The following is a 19801-nucleotide window of genomic DNA, read 5'->3' as shown; positions in this document are numbered from 1 at the left end:
CTACATGCCCCAACGGAGGCTAAGAAGCAGAAAGGGAGAAACAGTCCGCTGTGATGGCATCCGATTATATAAGCATAAAATCCACCATTTAGGCAAAGCTGCTGTAGGGACTGCATGTGTTAAAGCCACTTTTACTAACAGAATTCATTTTTTATTCCATGTCTGTGAAGAAAAAAGTATTTTTTAATTCAGTCTGAACTTTGACAAGTTACTATCTTTAAAATAGACACAGTAAAACACAAAGACTTTGTACAAACTGTCACCCTCTAATTTCTCAATCTGTATTTTAATGATAGGGAAAACAGAACACTGTGGATTGCTTTTCTGCAAATTATCACAGAAATTAGGATGTTATGCCATATAGTGTGCTGCAATCATTAAAGCTTTTTTATGTTTCGTTATTACTGATACTTTATAAATATTCTCGTATACAAATATACCATAGTACATTTGATAAAAATAAGCACTAATTGCAGAAGGCTCTTGCTTCAGCCTTTCAACAGCGAAATACCAAATGTGTTCATTCACATTCAGTGATGATTTTGGAGACATTCACATTTTTGTTCATGAATTTGAACCATTCTGAGCACTGTATAGTGCAGCTTGATTCAGAAAAAGGATTTTTGTCTCTGCATTCATCTTGATTATGGCCACTGAAACTAATGTGGAGTTTTCAGGTTTGACTGCAAGGCTAGGGTAATTATCACTGAGGATATTAAAAGTCAATCTGGTTTGATTTTAAGTGGTTTTTTGCAAGATGACATTACTAATGCGATTGTAGTGCTTCATATTTACATTCGTAATTCTGACCCCTGCAACTCTTCCCTTCCACTTAATGGTACTGAATGAGCATTATATTCCACAGCATCAAGAACCACACCATTTTCCTACTCCTACCCATCTACAGATGGCTTTATTTTCTTCTATTAAGATGTAAATTAGTTCTTATGAATTTATGTGGATCTTTTTTCCATCTGCACAAATAGAAAATACTGGTTTAAGAGTATATCTTACCTTTACGGCCAGCGTGATATCAGCATATGCACAAAATCCTCCACCTTTGTCACTTGAACAGTGATGAAAACCACCCCCTAAACATAAAAATGTTGAAGAGGTGAAAAGCTAGATGATAAGGAACATAGACAGTCTTTGCAAAGAGACAGAGATCACTTACGTGTCAGGTACTTTTTTTCTTTAGCAAATACTGCGCCTAGAGCTGTTAAACCCTTACCTAGCAACACAAACCATCTCACAGGGTTTCTGTCCATGTCTTACATGTGGCCTACCTGCAAAGGGTCAGGCAAAGGATCTGCAGGCGTCCAGATTAAAGGGAATTGTCCCTTTCATCCAGCAACCTCCCAAAGATCTGGGAAACGTACCCATGTAACACACGGTGCCTCCACGACAGAGCGTGCGGCTTTGAACACTCAGCTCCCCAGGCGTGCTGGAGCCGCGTAACTACCGTTATAGGGCAGGTGGAAAGGACGCGTGGAAAGTTCTCTTCTATGCTGAACATCAGGTCAGAAAAAATACCAAACTGAGAACTATGGTGTTATCATTACCTGCACGTGCCATTGCCCTTTGCAAACGCTCGGACCAGAAGAAACTTTAAAAACTCCTCTTTAAAACACAAACATACGCAGCCTTTGCATGAAAACAGTACGTAGTCCTCCCCCTCCCAAAAATATATTTTTTTATATAATAAACCAGAACTTTGTACTGAGAAACCCACTACAAATACCTAAGCAAGAAACTTTACAAGCTCCCTTTACATATCAGTAAATATGACAGGCTTTTCAGTTTGTTTTTAATGTCTATTTAATTTTTAATATTCGATATTCACTTTGTAGACGATGTGTGTAAAAAATAATGGAAAAACCCCAAAACTGATGAGCTCTATGAAAATGACACACAGGGTTTTACACGACACAAAATACTGCTTCAATAGTTTACTGGTTTTGCATTGCTATTTGCTATGAGCAAGAGAGCAGATTTACATTCGCTATATTCTTCATAATTCATTCATTCAAGCCTTTTGCAGGAAAAACTGCACAGCCCAAAATTGACACTAGCTGGTACAGCCCTGCTGTCCAGCACATCAACCAACCCCTTTATTTGGTATAAATTAGCTGACGATAAGATCTATGAAAATTATTTTATAATTTAACAAAAACAAATATTTTATTGCAATATTTACATTTACTCCAAACATTCTTTCCTTAAGATTTTCCACACTACTTCAAACACTTTTCCTTCTATATGACATTATATCTTTTATCCAGTTTTCTTTTTTTCTTTCAAAAAATATTTTATTTACTTAAACTGCAATAAGAACGATAGTGGATGAAAAAACAAATCCAGTACTTCAATTTTTTTTTTCCTTTAGCCTTTATTTTAGTTAAACACAATCCAGCCACTTTCTGTTATTATAAACAGAATACACATCATGTTAAATGAAAATAATACCATTTTTAAAACAGTTTCAAGTATCGTTTAATGCACTACGTTCGTACTTACCCACATTGATCGCCCAGCCTCTATCAACAGCAAGTTTTCCTGCCTTAAGAAAATGACAGCGAGAACTTTGTGAATGCACGAGGAAACCATCTAACACTGCCTGCTTCCACCCCAAACGCAACTCTTGACGTTCTGACCTGCCCATGGAGTTTTCGGATGTTTTACCACTGCGGGTGGTTCTGAATCGGATCTCTGAATACCAACCATACAAAACTATCCTCAGCGTAATTAGTTGGGGGAAAAAAAAAAAAATGATCTCTCAACCGTATTTTATTTTCTGGCAGTCGAACAGATCTAAAACTAACTTGTGCTTTGCAGAGATGAACACCGACCCCTAGCAGACAAATGAAAAAGGGAACGTGGAAGTGTTGGTGATCGCAAAAAAATGAGTAAATCCTCTCCAAATATCCTTCCCGTTCATGTAAAAATAGGAGGAATGAAAGCTCAGAATTGTGAAACTACAGGTTAACATAGTTTCAACTGGGGGTGGGGACAGAAAAAGCCACAGTATAAAGTGTCCTGTGACTACTTTTATTTTTTAAATGAAATACCATGCATAGTATAGAATATTACCATCTTTTTCCCTCCAATATAGGAAAACTGTGCCTGTATCTCTCCCTTTGAACTCAAATGAAGGGAAGGGAAAGTACTAATAAAGAAGGGATACACGAGGCTTAAATGAAGAAATTTTAATGAGAAAACCTGACTTATTTTGGTCAGGAAGAATCAAGCAAGTGTTAAACTGCAGTATTCCTTAAGTGTCATGTTGAAAAAAAAAAAAAAGAGAGATTACTAGCTGTATTTTAAAAAAAGAAAATAAAAATAGGAAAAAAGTAGTAAAAACAGATTATTTCTTTCCACAATCACAGAAAGAACATATTACACATCATATATGAAAGGAAGTTTGGACAGTTTCATCAACAATATTTATATTTGAACAGTTCTAATTTAGTATTAAGAAAACTACTGGGAAGGTAAACATCATTCTGTTATGAACACACTAACTTACACAAATTAGATCTCAAGAAAAGACTGTAGTTTCTGAACTATAAAACCCATTAAGTCAGGGAAAGCACATTATCTGTGATTTAGCATACTTCCTAGGGATTCCTCACCAAAAACCAATCTTCTCATATTGCTAAAAAAAATCATTAAAAAGTACAGAAAATCAACAGGAATTTTCGTGATAAACAGGACCATCAGGAATAGCAGCAGATTGTCTGCACTTCTGACTTCTACTGTACAAATTTTATTGTGTGATGAATCAAAACCTCTTTTAAAGTATGTACCTATTTCCCCATAATGAAAAATAAAAAAGGTAAAAATAACAGCACATGGCATCAAGATCAATCCAAAAGTGAACAGTGATGTCATCTGCGTTTCAGGAGGCATGATACAAAGACATACTAGACAACTAGTGGCTCTCTCTTCTATGTGACCACATTTACAACTAGCGAACACACACGTATGAAATAAAGATAACACAAGCACAATGAAAAACATTACAAAACCATATAAAAGTATTGCCTAGTTAGAACCAAGTCAAAACAGATTTCACACACGCATACTGTCAAGACCCTCAAGAAATACCAAAGGTAGAATATTAAGAAATTCCAGACTCTTCCCAATTATTTTTCTCTTCTACTATTTCCTTCGTTCCTCATTACTACTGTGCAGAAAGGCAGCGTGGCTGTAACAAGAGAAGATTCTGCATGTTCCTATTCAGACCAAAAACCCTCACCTCAGCAACCACTACTGACTGCAGCCAGAAACATGAGAGAAGAACGAACTGACCAAGAGTCTGAAGGGATGCTGAAGAGCTAAATGGAGACAGAATGGAGCTGCCTCTTTGTCTGTGAGTGACAACCAAAACTTTCTAAGCACCTTGACCTGTATGAACCACATGAATCCAGAATTCTTTCTCTCTACTACTACCTAGCCTATAATATAAGGTTTAAAAAAAGTCAAACTACCCCCATATTTCCCAGCAGTCCATTGAAAGCAAGATGACTACACAGATAGCACCAGACTGGTTTTGCTGGTATCTCCAGCTCCTGCTGGTAAATGGCCAGGAGAAAATGTTCCAGGTGGTTTATGCAGGCTCGCACGAGGGACATGCACCGTACTCCACTTCTGTCATCTCCACTTTTGCCAGTTAACACCTACAGAGGCAGCACTTTTTGTTACCTAGCCTATTACCGTAACCCAGTAAGTCTAAAGTTTTATCCAGAACCTAGCATGTTCTTTCCAAACTCACACTTAAATTGTCCTTAAGGGTTGGTTTAACATTTTCAGTACTTTATCTGGTTTTCTCATGCAGACTTTTAGGCTTCAATGAAAGGATCAGACATTGCTACACTGTAGAAACACTTTCACATATTGCCTTGCCTCACTATTATTTGACTTTAAATAACACGTACATCCAAAAAAACAGAGCAACACAAGAGAATTAGGAGAAGTAATAAGTAGAATCAGGAAACGGGATTTAAGAGGTGAAAACAATAATACTTGGAGAAACAGAATCCAAAGTGGGCAATGAGGATCCTGGGAACTATGGACCCATCAGCCTCACCTCTGTGCCTGGGAAGATCATGGAGCAGATCCTCCTAGAAGCTATGCTAAGGCACATGAGGACAGGGAGGTGATTCGAGACAGCCAGCATGGTTTCACCAAGGGCAAGTCCTGCCAGACCAACCTCGTGGCCTTCCCTGGAGTGACTGGTGTCAGTGAACAAGGGAAGAGCTACGGATGTTATGTCCCAGGGCTTCCGTAAGGCCTTTGACACGGTCCCCTGCAACATCCTTCTCTCTAAACTGGAAAGATACAGATCTGATGGATGGACTGTTTGGTGGATGAGGAATTGGCTGGATAATCGCTCCCAGAGGGTAGTGGTCAACAGCTCAATGTCCAGAGGGAGCTTGGTGATTAGTGGTGTCCTTCAGGGGTCCGTAGAGGCAGCACTACTGATTAATATCTTCATCAGTGACACAGAGAGTGGGATCGAGTGCACCCTCAGCAAGTCTGCAGATGACACCAAGCCAAGCGGTGCGGTTGACACATCTGAGGGACAGGATGCCATCCAGACAAACCTAGACAAGCTCCAGGAATGGGCCCCTGTGAACCTCATGAGGTTCAACAAGGCCAAGTGCAGGATCCTGCACCCGGATTGGGGATACCCCCGGTATCAGCACAGGCTGGAGGATGAAGGGATAGAGAGCAGCCCCGTGGAGAAGGACCTGGAGGTACTGGTGGATGAAAAGCTGGACATGAGCTGGCAATGTGCGTGCACAGCCCAGAAGGCCAACCGTGTCCTGGGCTGCCCCCAACGCCGCGTGGCCAGCAGGGCAAGGGAGGGGGTTCTGCCCCTCTGCCCCGCCCTGGGGAGACCCCCCTGCAGTGCTGCGTCCAGCTCTGGAGCCCTCGGCACAGGAGAGACATGGACCTGTTGGAGCAGGGCCAGAGGAGGCCACAAAAATGGTCAGAGGGCTGGAACAGCTCTGCTGGGAGGACAGGCTGGGAGAGCTGGGGTTGGAGAAGCCCAGAAGCCTGCAAAAGAGAAGGCTCTGGGGAGACCTTATTGCAGCTGCCAGTGCTTATAGGGAGCTTCTAAGAAAGATGGGGACAGACTTTTTAGCAGGGCCTGTTGCAATAGGACAAGGGTAACAGTTTTAAACTAAAAGAGGGTAGATTCAGACTAGATCTAAGGAAGAAATGTTTCACAATGAGGGAGGTGAAACCCTGGCCCAGGTTGCCCAGAGAGGTGGTCGATGCCTCATCCCTGGGAACATCCCAGGTCAGGTTGGACAGGGCTCTGAGCAACCTGCTCTAGTTGAAGATGTACCTGCTCAGTGCAGGGGGGTCAGACAAGATGGCCTTGAAAGGTCCCTCCCAACACAAAGATTCTATGATGCATACAATTTTTGTTTTACAAAAGAAAGCCATTTCCTACTCACAAGCCTGAATTAAAACCAGACTCAGCAACTTGCAAGGATACTTAAACATGGTAAATGTCACAGGACTCACTATTTTTACTGGCCATTTTTATTTAACAGCTCAGAGCAATAAGCAGCAGTTAACTGACTTCACACAGACAATTTCAGTATCAGGGAAGTGACCTTTTGATCTTTCCCTCTACTATCAACATGTTCAAACACTTACTGGAAACCTTCCTTTGCTAATTCTGTTTTATGGCCACGACTCTCACCTTCTCCTCCAATCATAAACAAGATTTTTCTGAACACATGCATGTGTATGCCAATACATTTTTCAACTACTCCGAGTACTTCACAGTATCATGAAAAGATCCACTACGTAAAGACTACATTCCCCATTATAAATAATAAAACGCACCAGTTTGCAACACAGCTCAAACATTATGATATATTCAAACCTTTTGAAGAGCTCCAGATTTTTAAATACCTATGTCCAGTGTTTTGGATATTACAAAGGGAGTTAAGACGACATGCTTCAAACAATTAAATCACACTGCTAGGAGATGTTTCTGAATCTTAAGATTAGATATTTAAGCCTAGACACAAGTTGTCCAGTCCATTCTACTCCTCTCTTTACTAGCTTTTGGTAACAAAACCAACAGCTGGCAGAGAGTTACTTTTACACACGCGCTTGCAAATCCAGCAGCTAGACAGGACACAGATTTAACAACAGAGTACTAAAATACCAAAAGAAATTGCCATATTTTTCTGATAAAGAATCAGGCATTGAGTAGTTCTATAATTACAAAAGTAAACACAACAGAAAAGCAGGATAATTCATCTTGCCTTAAAATGTGGTAACAACTGGCCCTCTGCTTTCATTTTGCATAGTAAAACCCAAGAGGGTTGAAACTTAACAGTGCTCAGATCCACTTACATACACAAATGATAGCAGCAACAATTAATCTCACATCAGCCCCACGAAATTAAAGAAAACTTAGAGGAGAATAGCATCACCAAACTTTCAGGCTCGCTCACATCATTCTCATAGGTCAGACTAACAAACAGATTCAACCTTTTTCATTGTTTCTGAAAACCATACTGCATTGCCTTTTATGCACTAGTCATAGAAGAGCTCTTTGTATTATTTATGTCTTTAATGAATTCTTGAGACAGTCATGAAGCTAAGCTTTTAAAAATAAGAAACCTTGATTCCTGTGCACAGATTACTAAGTACCTACATTTCTGTTGACAGAAATGGGAAGCTACCTAGTAGCCCATTTCTGAAAATAATGCCATTACCTTATCACTCATTTATGGCTTCCCAGTCTCGCTCACCTTTAATATCTAGTGGTTTCAATAAATCGTATTCTCCTATCTGGCATAGACATACTCTGAAAGGTTTGCCAACCCACAGAATAGTGTCCCTCATAACTGGCTTCAAACAGATACAGAAACAGCAATATGGGTTTCTGCCCTGTTCACACGTACCCACTGTACCAGCTACTGTCAGGAAGGGTAGCTAAAATGCCGCAAAGATCTATTTGTAACATAATATTAATGATTTCAGATAGGATAATTTGTCTTCCATTTATGTAACTGTTACAGCTCAGTGCCCGCAAAGAGACATTAGGACTGCTACCTTCTTCTCCCAGCACCATGCTGTACACTTTCTCAACTCTAGCTCTCATATGACAAGGAATGGTAGTAAGGGCAGAAAAGGTTCCATTAGTTCCTGGTTTATGATTATCAAGGCATCTTTTCCTCAATACATGGTTTAAATAACTCATTCCTGGCTCCAGCTATTAACTGTTTTCTCTCCTCCGAGTTCCTCAACACCTCTTATGGCAATTCTCAGGCAAAATTAAATGTCTGGTGACACTTACACCACTCTTCTCACCAGAGCACTCATTTAACTGATTAGAAAACAATTCTGTTAAGGTGAAACAGGCTATGTCCCACTTGAGTTCTGCTGAGCTGCTTATGTAGAATTTACAACAGAAGTAGATAAACTAACCATTAAAATGAGCAAGGTGATATGATTTTTAAATGTAAACACCTAGTCTCAAGAGCAACAAAACCATGCATCTCCTTCCATACAGTACCAAGGCTGTTTGGTAAATTTGTGCTTTAAAAATAGCTTCTATATTACCAATTTTGAAACCTCCTATTCCTAGAATCAGCCTGTTATTTGAACGCTGTTCAAAACTAATTCAGTTTCTGTACATGCTCTAAATCCTGCCAGATCCACCATCGCTCACCCAGGCTGCCCCTTACTGTCTCTTCCACTTCTGCAAATTATGGACCATAAAATAGGCATGTCCTTCACCTTGGTAGCTGGTAACAAGAAGCAAACTTTGCCCATGTTTAGGACTGTACACTCACTTTCTTCCTTCTACAGGTCTCCAGGGCTCAAGTCTTTCAGTTATACAAAACCTTACAACTCAGGTTTATAGTGTTTTGATCAAGGAGTTTAAATACGATAACAGTGAATCAAGAGCAGCTTACCATTATTGTTCCTCCCGTCTGGGTTCGTAGAGGTTTCAAAACTTTTCTCTGAACAACAAAATTGGGAAGAAATGCAACTGGTGGAATTTCTGTTATTGTAGCCACAACAAATGACCACTACAAGGGGAAGGAAAAAAAAAAAAAAGAGTTCCAATTAAGGTAGCCTGTCTTAATGACAACATTTAGATCTCTGATCAGAGAAGGTCATAGGTCCTTTGCAAGATTTTTAATATTTTTAGATGGAGGTGACCACAACAGTCCTTATTTGTAACCTCCAAATAGGTTCGTCCTCAATTTGTTAACTATGATAATCATCACTTTCAATCACCATCACTAGGTTTTGCAGATTTTAGTATCAAATGGTACTAGATCAGCAATTTTTCAGCAAGCTAGTATTTCAGAAAATCTAATATTCCTGGGATTGGGAGGGAGAATTGTAAAATGTCCTTCAGTAATATTAATAGCAAGCTAAGCTTCATATATTGTTCAAACCTAAAATATCTTCTCCTGTGTCAAGTCAAAAGGATATACCAAGGAGAAAGGAAAAACAAAGAAACAACTCAATTAAAAAGTTCAAATACTTAAGTGAACACACAGTGCAAATCTTAGCATGGAAAACTGATTAAAATTTATTTAGCATACTAAACACTTCTGGAAAATGTTTCAAGGAAACATTTTGTTAAAAAGTCATATCATCAAGAATATGATTTGCAGGTTGGAACACAAAATATTTGCAATATGTAAATGCTTTTTTTTGCAAACACAAATAGAGTGCTTCAAAGAACTTCTACTAACATTGCTACCAGCGATAATGCTTCTAAATATAGTTCAAAGCCTAAGTCACAAGCAAGAATATACCTCTTCATCCAATACTGAAACATTCAGGTACCGAGAATTATGAATTTGACACCCTGAACGAAGATTCTGAATCGATCCTATTTTCTTTAACACTAGGAAATTTAACTAGATTCAGTTCATTTGTTGCCCGAGCACTGTTAGCTGTCGGTTTACAAATGATAGGATGTACAAGGGGTCAATTTTAACCAGAGACAATCACATTTCAGGGTACTCTGATATTCAAAAAAACTTAAGCTACTTTGGCTTCCCAGTAATCAATGTTTCAACTACAAAGTAATATTGGGTTCACAAAGTTGTTAAGTACTAACTATATTTTGTCAATAGTTCATTTTAAGCTCTTAATACTTTTACATTTGTAAGGTATTATTCTGTTACCATACTATCAGCTCTCCATCGTTAACAAAGTGCTTTAATTATTTTGTAATACAGTCAATCTTGATAATGTCCTTTTGAAAGATATTTCAGCTTTTAAAGAAGCATAATGTAAAAAACTACATTCCATCCTATTGTTCTGAAATGGAACTGAAAAGGTCACATTTGGATAAAATAAATTTTGATCTCAAATGTGAACAATGATCACAACATTTCTGAAAATTTTAACACAGTTTAAAAACATTTTTAATCTTGACAGGAAGAAGCAGGAGCAATAAAGACTCAAATCAACACATACGCTTCTGCAGGTTTTTAAGTGAATGCAAGAAATCCATACATGGTACGAGCAAAGAGAAAGCAAAACTTTCTATTCACAGCTGAGGACATTTACAGAACAGGGCCAAGCCCAAAGACATTCACTGACACAGACTTAGTCCTTTACTGTGTCTACGTAATTCCTAACATACAGGAGAAAGTTATTTGACTGTGAGGAAAGTCTTGAGGTTCAAGGATGCAGCTATAGTCTAATGAAAATGCTTCTCAAAAGACACCACTATAGTAATTGAGAAATATACTGCCTCAAACTGTGGACAGTTTTGCACTTTTTTTCCTGCCATGAGCTAATTTTGTTTTCCAACATTTCCTGCAGGACAGCTATGTATATATTCTGAAAAGAAATCAAAAGGAATTGGTTTATGTGATAGTATACTGTGTCATATTGTAAAAGTAAAATATTATTTCAAATAGATGAGGACTACATTAATTACATTTTCCAGGCTGTCAGTTGGCTTCCACAACACAAGTCTTCACACATACTAGTTTCCTTTGCTAGAGAATGAACCCTTCAAATTTTGTGTTTGTTTTGGTTTCTGTTTGTTTTGTTGTTTTTTTATCACTATTTTTTGCATTCAAATTGCATATATCAGAATAATATCAGTTACTATTTCTTTTGGTAGATACTTGCTCTCGCTCAGCCATTCAAGTTACTGATTCGCTGGTAAAGTTTTGGTTTATGTAACTTAATAGAAGTTAAAACTTGGTCTAGAGTCAGGGAAGAGTAATAATCATACATAAACACTATTCAATAACATGTCTTCACTTATCTTTTTTTAGTTATGAACTCCATTTAACTCTTCCTTTATTTATATTGCTAATATCATAAGATTTTTAAAATTATTTACCTTCCTGTGTTTTGGATAAATAATTAAATGCATGAATTTAAGTTTCAATTTTTTAAAATTTCACTCCTTTTCTTAAGACAAGTAAAGAAGTCAGGTTAACCCCTAACCAGGTATATTTTCCTTCAATACATGCCTCCTAACAAATTAACTGCTAGGCAGCATCATTAAACGTGGTTAAGTGTAACACTATACCAAGATGTTAGATCAAAAAAAAAAAAAAACAACAACCCCAAACCAAAACTGAAACAAACAAACAAAATTTCAAGAGTTCTTGATTTTACTTGCTTAAGCCCAAACTCTGTAACATATACATTTAATGAGGAGATTCTTGCAGGACTTTACTTATGAAGTATCATTACTATTAACATTAAGAAAAACTCTTCTTAGTAAAGTTAAATGACTTTACAAGTTATTTCAAATTCTTAGTGTTCAAGGACTAAAAGTTAAACTGAAAAATTAATATTAGGAAGATAAAGCTAAAGCAGTTGCTTTTATGCTGATACATCCTGGATTAATACAAACAGCACACTGGTGATCAAAACCAACCTCTGATGTACTGCCTTTTATGTTATGCATTCATTGCATTCCAGCATTTTAAAATAGCCAACACCGCATCAAATGTTTTAAAAAATATGCAATTTTGTTCTTTAATATCTAAATTTAAAACTGTGTCTAAATCTTTGATAAGTTCCTGGAGCTAGTCCCAGCTTCAAGGGAAAATTCATGGACTTACAAATCCAACACCCAGCGACTAACATGCTTTTATATTTAGAAGCTTGCCTGGGACAAAGCTATTTGGGTCCATCTTAAACAGATAAAGAAAGTATGGTTTTAGCTTGAATTAACGTAAGATAAAATCATAAAGGAGAGTAGGAAGCTTGTAATTTTCACAAAAGTTTCTAGATCAAGGTATAAACACACTATTATCATTAGGAATAAGATCCTGCACTGGTAGAAACTGATGATAACCAGGTGCTACTCCCAAGAAAACCAACCAGCCAAAAAATAAATTTTGGCTGTGCATCAGCCTACCAACCAATGAGTTGGAAACATTAAAAGGAAAGAAAGAAATGACTGTTAACCAAATGCTACCTTCTCCTTTTCTTTAAGAGGTCTCACAGTTACTTTACCTGCCAAGAATGCCCTAGAGCATTCACATCACGGTGTAAATACTGAAACCTGTCAGACCTTGTTCCTCAAGACTGAGTATTGTCGTTCAGTGTTCTCTCCAAGCATATTCAAATATCATTACTTTTAAAATAACATTTTTATATATTCCAACAGACCTTTACCCAATACATTAACATTTACATGAAAATTTAGGTGAAGAGGATCAAATTCGTTGTGATTCCGAAACTCTCAGGACTTTTTAAATAAACATTTTACAGGAAACCACTAGCCTTCATAAATTTTTCTCCAATGAAGTTTGAAAAAATTGAGCAAGGAAAAAGCACAATGTAGGAAGCCAAGAGAGACAACAGATGACAGAACAAGAACTGCATGAACTGAGGAATTGGATAGGGGAATTTTAAGCACTTCTGAAGGTGCCCATTTTATCCAAACCAAACCCACACATTTTCAGCTGCCGAGTCACCTGTGGGCACTAACACAATGCACACAGCCCACGATGCACTCTGTGCTGTTTTACCTGAACACCTCAAAGAGCCAGAAGCCGCACAGGCTGAACTGATTCTTTTATGGGCCTGCTTCTACTGCCTTCATCCCCAGGAGCCCTGCCTCCTTCCCCGCGCACGCTGCCGACACCACCACTTGAGAGAGAGGCAGGTACCTCTGGTCTCTTGGCAGATGCACTTGCGTGACCGGGCAAGAGTCAAAGCACACAAGCACTTGAGCACCAGAAAACAGCCCCTATAATCAAATCAATCCACTTTCCACTAGGCATAAAAATTTACATTTCTAATACAATTATTAACTTTTTATTTTTAAACCTATGTAATTTGCACACATATAAAGCGGATTAAAATGTATAAGTTCCATTGATCGATCATCTGTTTCAGATCACTTTCAGAAGAGCACGTTTTGCATTCCACTGACGCACAAGCATTATCCTCATCATTCGCGTTTCAGTACTCACTCACCTGCTACCATAGAGCCTCTCATAGATAGAAATGGTTCAAGTGATAGACTTATATGGTCTGAAACTAGCTTTAACCTCTCCTTACAAAATTTCAGAATGCCGATACGCAGGAAATTCATTATTTTACATAACACTAGAAAAAGGCAGTAAGTGGAAAACTACTGCAAGCAAGGATTAACCAAAGTCCAGTCGTTACCTTAGAGACCTAAATTCTTCAAAGGAATAACTGAGGGGAAATCACCTTAATTCAAAAGGCCAAATTTTGTTCTAAGGACTAGTCATGTTACCTAAAGCAGGGCAACAGGGAGATCCCTCCTTCCAACACAGCACTGCTTGATCTACTTTGTGCATACCATTTTGTTTCTCTTCGACCAGCCTCCAGCCAACTTCTTCAGCTGCTGCTAAGATACCAACCACCACCTCTTCTTGCAAGTGTATGGAATTTCCTACCAGATTCATGCCCAAATTTTAAAAGAAGAATACTCAAGTGATCCATTATTTTAAGACACCTACGCATTCCCAGAAACGCAAGCACCTCTGCAGTCTTCAGAGCTGGTCTAACAACAAACTATGCCATTTATTGGTAGATCTGTGTTTGTCTGGATTTAAAAAAAAAAAAAAAAAGCACAGCAGACTTTGGATAAAGCAATACAGAGGATACCTAGGGCCTTTTTCTTTCTAGCCACGTTATTTTTCATTTGCAACTGAGCACTTTTATCTTCACTGTTTGGCAGGCATTTGCTGGCATGACCAATACAACATCTTCCAGTTTCTACAGTTGCAGAAAATACTCTCTCAAGAAAAGGGGAGTAAGAGATACACAGTTAATCACATCTGAATGCACACAACAGCACAGGTTTTGAACACCAAGGCACATGTTATACAGACAATTCCCTGTGAAGCCATCCTGTAGGTACTAAAAATACTATTATAGTATTCCAAATATGCACATTACACCCTGCTTCAAAGAAGTGATTCAGTAAAAAGAGGTGGGTAGTTCTATGGAATTAAAACCTCAATATCAAGAATAGCTGCAATAAAATCAAATCTAACGATGTATGAAATTGCATGTAACTCTATAGCACTGAATGAAGAAGCATAAGAGAACTCAGAAAAGGAGTAAGAGTGAAAAAAGTTCACACAAATAATGGAAAAATTATAGAAGTAATTACATAGAAAAATTAAACATTCCAGAAATAGCAATACAAGGACTTGTTCACTGTAGAAGGGCAACAGATGACTCAACGTCTTTTGAATTATGAAACAGAAAATTATTTCTAACACAAATCCTTTTTATGGCCTCCAAGTAAAGAGTTGCAAAATAAAAGCAATGTCATGTGCGCTCACAAAGCAATCCTTGTGTTAAAAAAATCCAATGAAGTACTCCATTTTAGTGCTTTCCAATATATTTTCAATTTCAGAACCATATTTTACTAGAGTAAATAAAAACTTACACTTTTGAAGACTAAAACCCTGGTACTACAAAGAATATCATTTGCACATCAAACATTAACATTTTCCTAATGTTCATTTAACTTTGCTGAAACATCATTTCGGGTCACCTATATAACATGGTAGACTCTCTTTCCACTCCACCCCTCTACAGTGTGACTTGCCTACTATTTCTATCTTTTTCTTTCAGTATTCTCAATGACAATGTTGAATTAAAAATATACCATTCTATAATCTGTAGAAGTCAATTCCATAATAAATCTAGTAGAGTATCTGTTGCCCTTGACACTAATTATAGAGAGTTGGCTTGAAAAACATGTTAACAAGTACAGCACCTTTAATCTATTAAGGTAGCGCCTTGTGTGAACAACCAAGAGATCTTCATCAGTAGCTTCCCGTGCCTGTACGATCAAGTCATCTGCAATTAGTTTTTCTTCTGAAACAGGAGAGAAATAACAATTGGCATCGTATACCATTGCTTAACTTCCCATATTCCACCCTGCCAAAGAAGCTACTTCGACCTTGATGTAATAATTTAATCTGTAATGTAAATCGCTGAAACAACTTTTGTTTACTTGGCATTTACAGATTTTCCAAATACATACCTTCGACACGCGTAAGCTATTAAGTTAGTGTGTATAGGACAGACATTGTTTACAGAAAGTTTTCAGCATGTCTTCATGGTAACTTCTTGTTTAAACTAAAAGACAAGACAGGTAGTGACAGAGGATAGACAAAGACAAAAGAATTTGTACAGTCTAGGGCTTGATACACTGGGGAAGTCTTGGTGCTCGTACCATCAGATATTCACCACTCTTTGACATGCTTTAAGAAATTCCACGTTTGATACTAGTATTTAATTCCCTAAATCAAAGGAGAACAAAAATCAAAACTCTAAACAAAATAGTTGCTTGGATGTTCATGGAAGCAAATGCTTACACTTAATTTGGATATTTCTGTCACACTCCTACCTCCACTTAATTTCAGGAGATACCAATGACCATCTATTAATTCTTCACCTTAGAGGCCAAAAGACGGTTTATTTAAAAACCTAGTTTTCTAAGAACAAGTTATAAAATATCATTCCAAGATTTAAGAATGTGATCAAAGATAATACGTTCGAAGGCACAAATCTGGATATACTTGCCAGAAAGTTCAAGTAGGAGACAAGTAAAAAAGCTGAGCAGTGCAGAAAAAACAATGTTGCTTTGCATGTGATCACCATAAACAACAAATACAAGGCACCACGCTGATCCTCCCAGACAAATTTTGGTATTTAATTGCTGCATGGCTGCAGCCTTCCAAGACTGTACCTCTTCTCCAATTTTATACTTGGAGGAGGAAGAAAACAATTCACAAATATGAGAGTTTTTGTTCTGAAGTGTTATACAAGAACAGCACCTGCAACAATATTTGTTTTGGCAAGCTTATGTTTCTCCTGACTGAGGCTTAAGAAACACTTCATTCACGCACTGGTGTCAGACAGAAAGCCAAACTGCTAACAGTTTCATTCTTGAGGAAGGAGAAGATAAGCGTACAAAGATTTTCACTGGTGATTTTCTAGAGGATGATAGGGAACAGTGTAGGTCAGCTGTTGCCAGGAGTTGCTAGAGCCAGAGAAAACCAGGAAGGCCCTGGGGTATCCTGTGGCTTCTTTCTGCTTTACAAAGCAAGGAGAGTAAAACGACTGGGAAAACTAATTTTCTGTGAAAGACTGGGAGTGAAGAGTGGCCACTTCACAGGGAAGAGAGATAGAGGACAAGACTTTTCACAGAGAAGAGGCAGAAAGGCAAAGGTTTTGATTAATTAAGAAAATGGTCATGAAACCCAAGACTTAATTATTTAAGGTTGTTAGAGGGAAGATCCAAAACTCAGCTACTAAATGGAATTAGTGTTAGAATTCATTTAATCTCATTTAAATGAATACAAGACAGCCTAAAGTCAGAAGGGCAATGCTTAACTGCAAAAGATCATCAGTTGAAGGAGTCATTAGGACCACATAAATGGAAGAGACCTGTCTCATGGACAACCACTGCCTTGGCAAGAGAAAAAGCTTTTTTTTTTTTTTTTTTCCAAACTTTAGATGAAGAGATGCCAAGATTTTATAGGCCCTGACCCTAACTTTGGTTTTTACATTTGTATTTCCTTAATGTATTTCTGCCTATATCTTCCAATTTGTTTACATAGCAATAACGAGCACCATCACAAAAAGCCCTGCCTGTCACCAGAGGCGTCTCAACATTCTTCCCAAACATTATCAGAATAATACCATGAGGTTCATAAAGAAAGGATTTATAGAAGCTGCACTTCAGCCCAAAAAGCACATTTGCCAGTAGATCGTCCGCAGTCCGAGCTGAATAACTAAGTTACACCCCGCAGCAAGCCGGTCATTAGCACCTGTAGTTTCACAAGCCACAAGGAATGCCCCAGTTCTTGTCGCACCAGGTGTAAAGCAATAGAAGCGCAGGGCTATAGGAAGCTACACACAGTACTCCCAAACTGCAATTCAGGTCTTGCAAGCCAAACCATTTGTAAGCTTGCACCTAACATAGGAAGGATTTCCCGTGCATTGCTACAGAAGTGAAGTCTGTGTTCTGTTTTAGATCCAGGCTTGGTCTTCAGAAGAAAGATGACACTGAAACTGCAAACAGCACCTGTCCTCAAGAGGAAACTTAATGGAAATCTTGTTCTCATACATTAATCTAGAACTGAAAGATAGTGTTTGAATCATTAACAATCTGTTGAGTATCAAAACACGGCACACTGAGCTATGGCCACAAGGCTTCATCATTCTGCACCTAACTCGGGCTAGCCTGAAAGCCAAGATTCTGGTGCTCACTTCAGAGGCGGAAACAGCTCTCAAATATCCCACATGAACATTTGTTGTAAAGGCCAAGCAATGAAATCCTGCTCACTTCATCCTTTCATTCAAATTGCAAAGATAAAAAACATTTCAAGATGGTGTAAGACACTGCTATGCTCATGTTTCTCCTTACTCCCTTTTACTCAGCCTTGTAATGCTCTGGGACAGACTGGAATGAACAAAACCAGTTACTCTGACTAGTATTATTCACGCCTCTGGGGAAAAGCAAATCATTTAATGAGCTTGAATTTCCAATCACATTTCACGAGTTTTAGTCTGCACAAGACACCATGACTGAGACAAAACCAAAACTGGGGTTACTTAGTGGAGCGGGCTAGAACATACATTTTCAAAGGACTGTGAAACAAACCTTTGTATTGAAAAGCCCTGTTGTAGGATGTTTGCTCTAATATTACAATTTCATCTTTTAAATATTTAATAGGCAAAATCTTCAACAATGCGTAACACATGACAACGATCTCACCTCAGAAATCCTCCAATCAATTTAACTTGCTAAGATTTAAGTCTGCAAATATATAAAAATACTAAAGTACTCCAAGTATGATTAAAGAGCATAGCTTAAATCTACATGATGAGCAATGACGATGTACAGTTGCTATTACATTGGCAGTTAACATAAGTCTGCACTAACTACATAATTTCTCTTAGCTTTTGCACAAATGTTGGTGTAAGAGGTACCGTCTGTTATTTTACCTTTCAGGAAATTGATTACTTTTCCCCATTTCCCTGCATCAAATGGATGCAGCTTCTCGAGTCCCATGAACGTGATGTTGTAGTCTGGAGAATATACGATAGGCCAGCATGCTGATGCAGCATCCTCATATAGTTCCGTTCTGTGAGGCCTTGAAAAGCAAGAACAACAAACCAGTCACCGTTTTCAGCTACTGTTTACAAAGTCAAATGTTTTTCACTAAATTTCCAAGTTACAAATTAAAGTCCATATTAATACCAACTTTACATTAGGGATGGTTCCTGACGATGCCACTTCCCATGGAAAACGCTTGGTCATTTAACTGCTCTTCAATGGTAGGGTCAGGGAGAGTAACATCTCTCACTTCCAACCAGTACAGTTAAACTCTTGAACTAACCAGTAGCAGGGAAAGAAAGAATAACTGAAGACTGCAGAATGTACATTAATGAATTACGCATATGAAGTTCATTACAGGCATTTAACTAATGGAAACATTTACTTCTCTCCCCTCGTCTTTCCAAGTCCATTGAGCCAAACCTCTATTTTAGAAGGTGCACCTGGTTTTACAGACAACATAACCTTCAACAGGCACCTTACTAGAACCACATTTTAAAGTCTGTGTTAAAACACAATTGAAAAAAAAACAAACCACAGTGCTCCTACACCTGATGCTTCTAACATTACAGGGTTGACAAGATTTCTAGGACACTTTCCTAGGAGCAACAGATTATTTTGTGACCAGCTCAGCAAAAGTAGAGATTTGGTTTTGTATTTGTGTAGCACACAACCACAGGTCGTACTCCCAACGCTAGATCCCATGCCTGTAACCCTTAACGGACACTTTCCTCTACCCGGCCTCCAAATTCTTGGATTCTCCACGACTCAACAGCACAGTCGACTCAGAACAGCTATCACTGCTGTGCTCTGCACCAACAAACGCGCACGCCGGGTACCCGGTGAACACCTGCGTGCGCACACGGGTCAAGAGGCAGGCCGAGCCCGAGAGGCGATGGATGCCCTGTTCGCACTCAGCCTTTGCCCCCCGCCTCTGCCCCAAACCCTGCGTTTCCAAGTTATGCTGAGACATCTTCCCTCCCCGAAATTCAGCTGAAGTTCGCAAAAGGCTTCACAACTTACAGAAGGGTCCTTTGTCAGGTGAACAATACAAACAGAAAAACCCTTATTTCCGGCCGAAATATGCTCAAACCCACCCTTTTAAAGCCAGTTAAAAACAAACAAAAGCCCCAAACACAACGACAATAACGGGTTTTCACCGACCCCCCCGCCACCCACTGACAGTGCTCCCTG

General features: G+C 38.5%; 1 protein-coding gene across 1 annotated transcript in view; it reads right to left on the bottom strand.

Annotated features, from left to right (window-relative positions):
- Positions 1-18638, bottom strand: part of HDAC11 (histone deacetylase 11) — a 28965-nt gene extending 10327 nt beyond the window's left edge. Inside the window, exons 1-5 of the mRNA XM_010288029.1 lie at positions 18496-18638; positions 15254-15354; positions 8958-9074; positions 2518-2560; positions 1015-1091 (exon numbers count right to left, since the gene is read on the bottom strand). Coding sequence (XP_010286331.1) covers positions 1015-1091; positions 2518-2560; positions 8958-9074; positions 15254-15354; positions 18496-18562 — 405 coding nt within the window. The 5' untranslated portion in view covers positions 18563-18638. The remainder of the gene's footprint in view (positions 1-1014; positions 1092-2517; positions 2561-8957; positions 9075-15253; positions 15355-18495) is intronic.
- Positions 18639-19801: the final 1163 nt, after the last annotated feature.

Source organism: Phaethon lepturus, unplaced genomic scaffold (genome assembly GCF_000687285.1).
Source record: "Phaethon lepturus isolate BGI_N335 unplaced genomic scaffold, ASM68728v1 scaffold3925, whole genome shotgun sequence".
In the NCBI taxonomy this organism is placed as follows: Eukaryota; Metazoa; Chordata; class Aves; order Phaethontiformes; family Phaethontidae; genus Phaethon; species Phaethon lepturus.
Note: the sequence above shows the minus strand (reverse complement) of the source record. Positions and strands in the feature narration are given on the sequence as shown.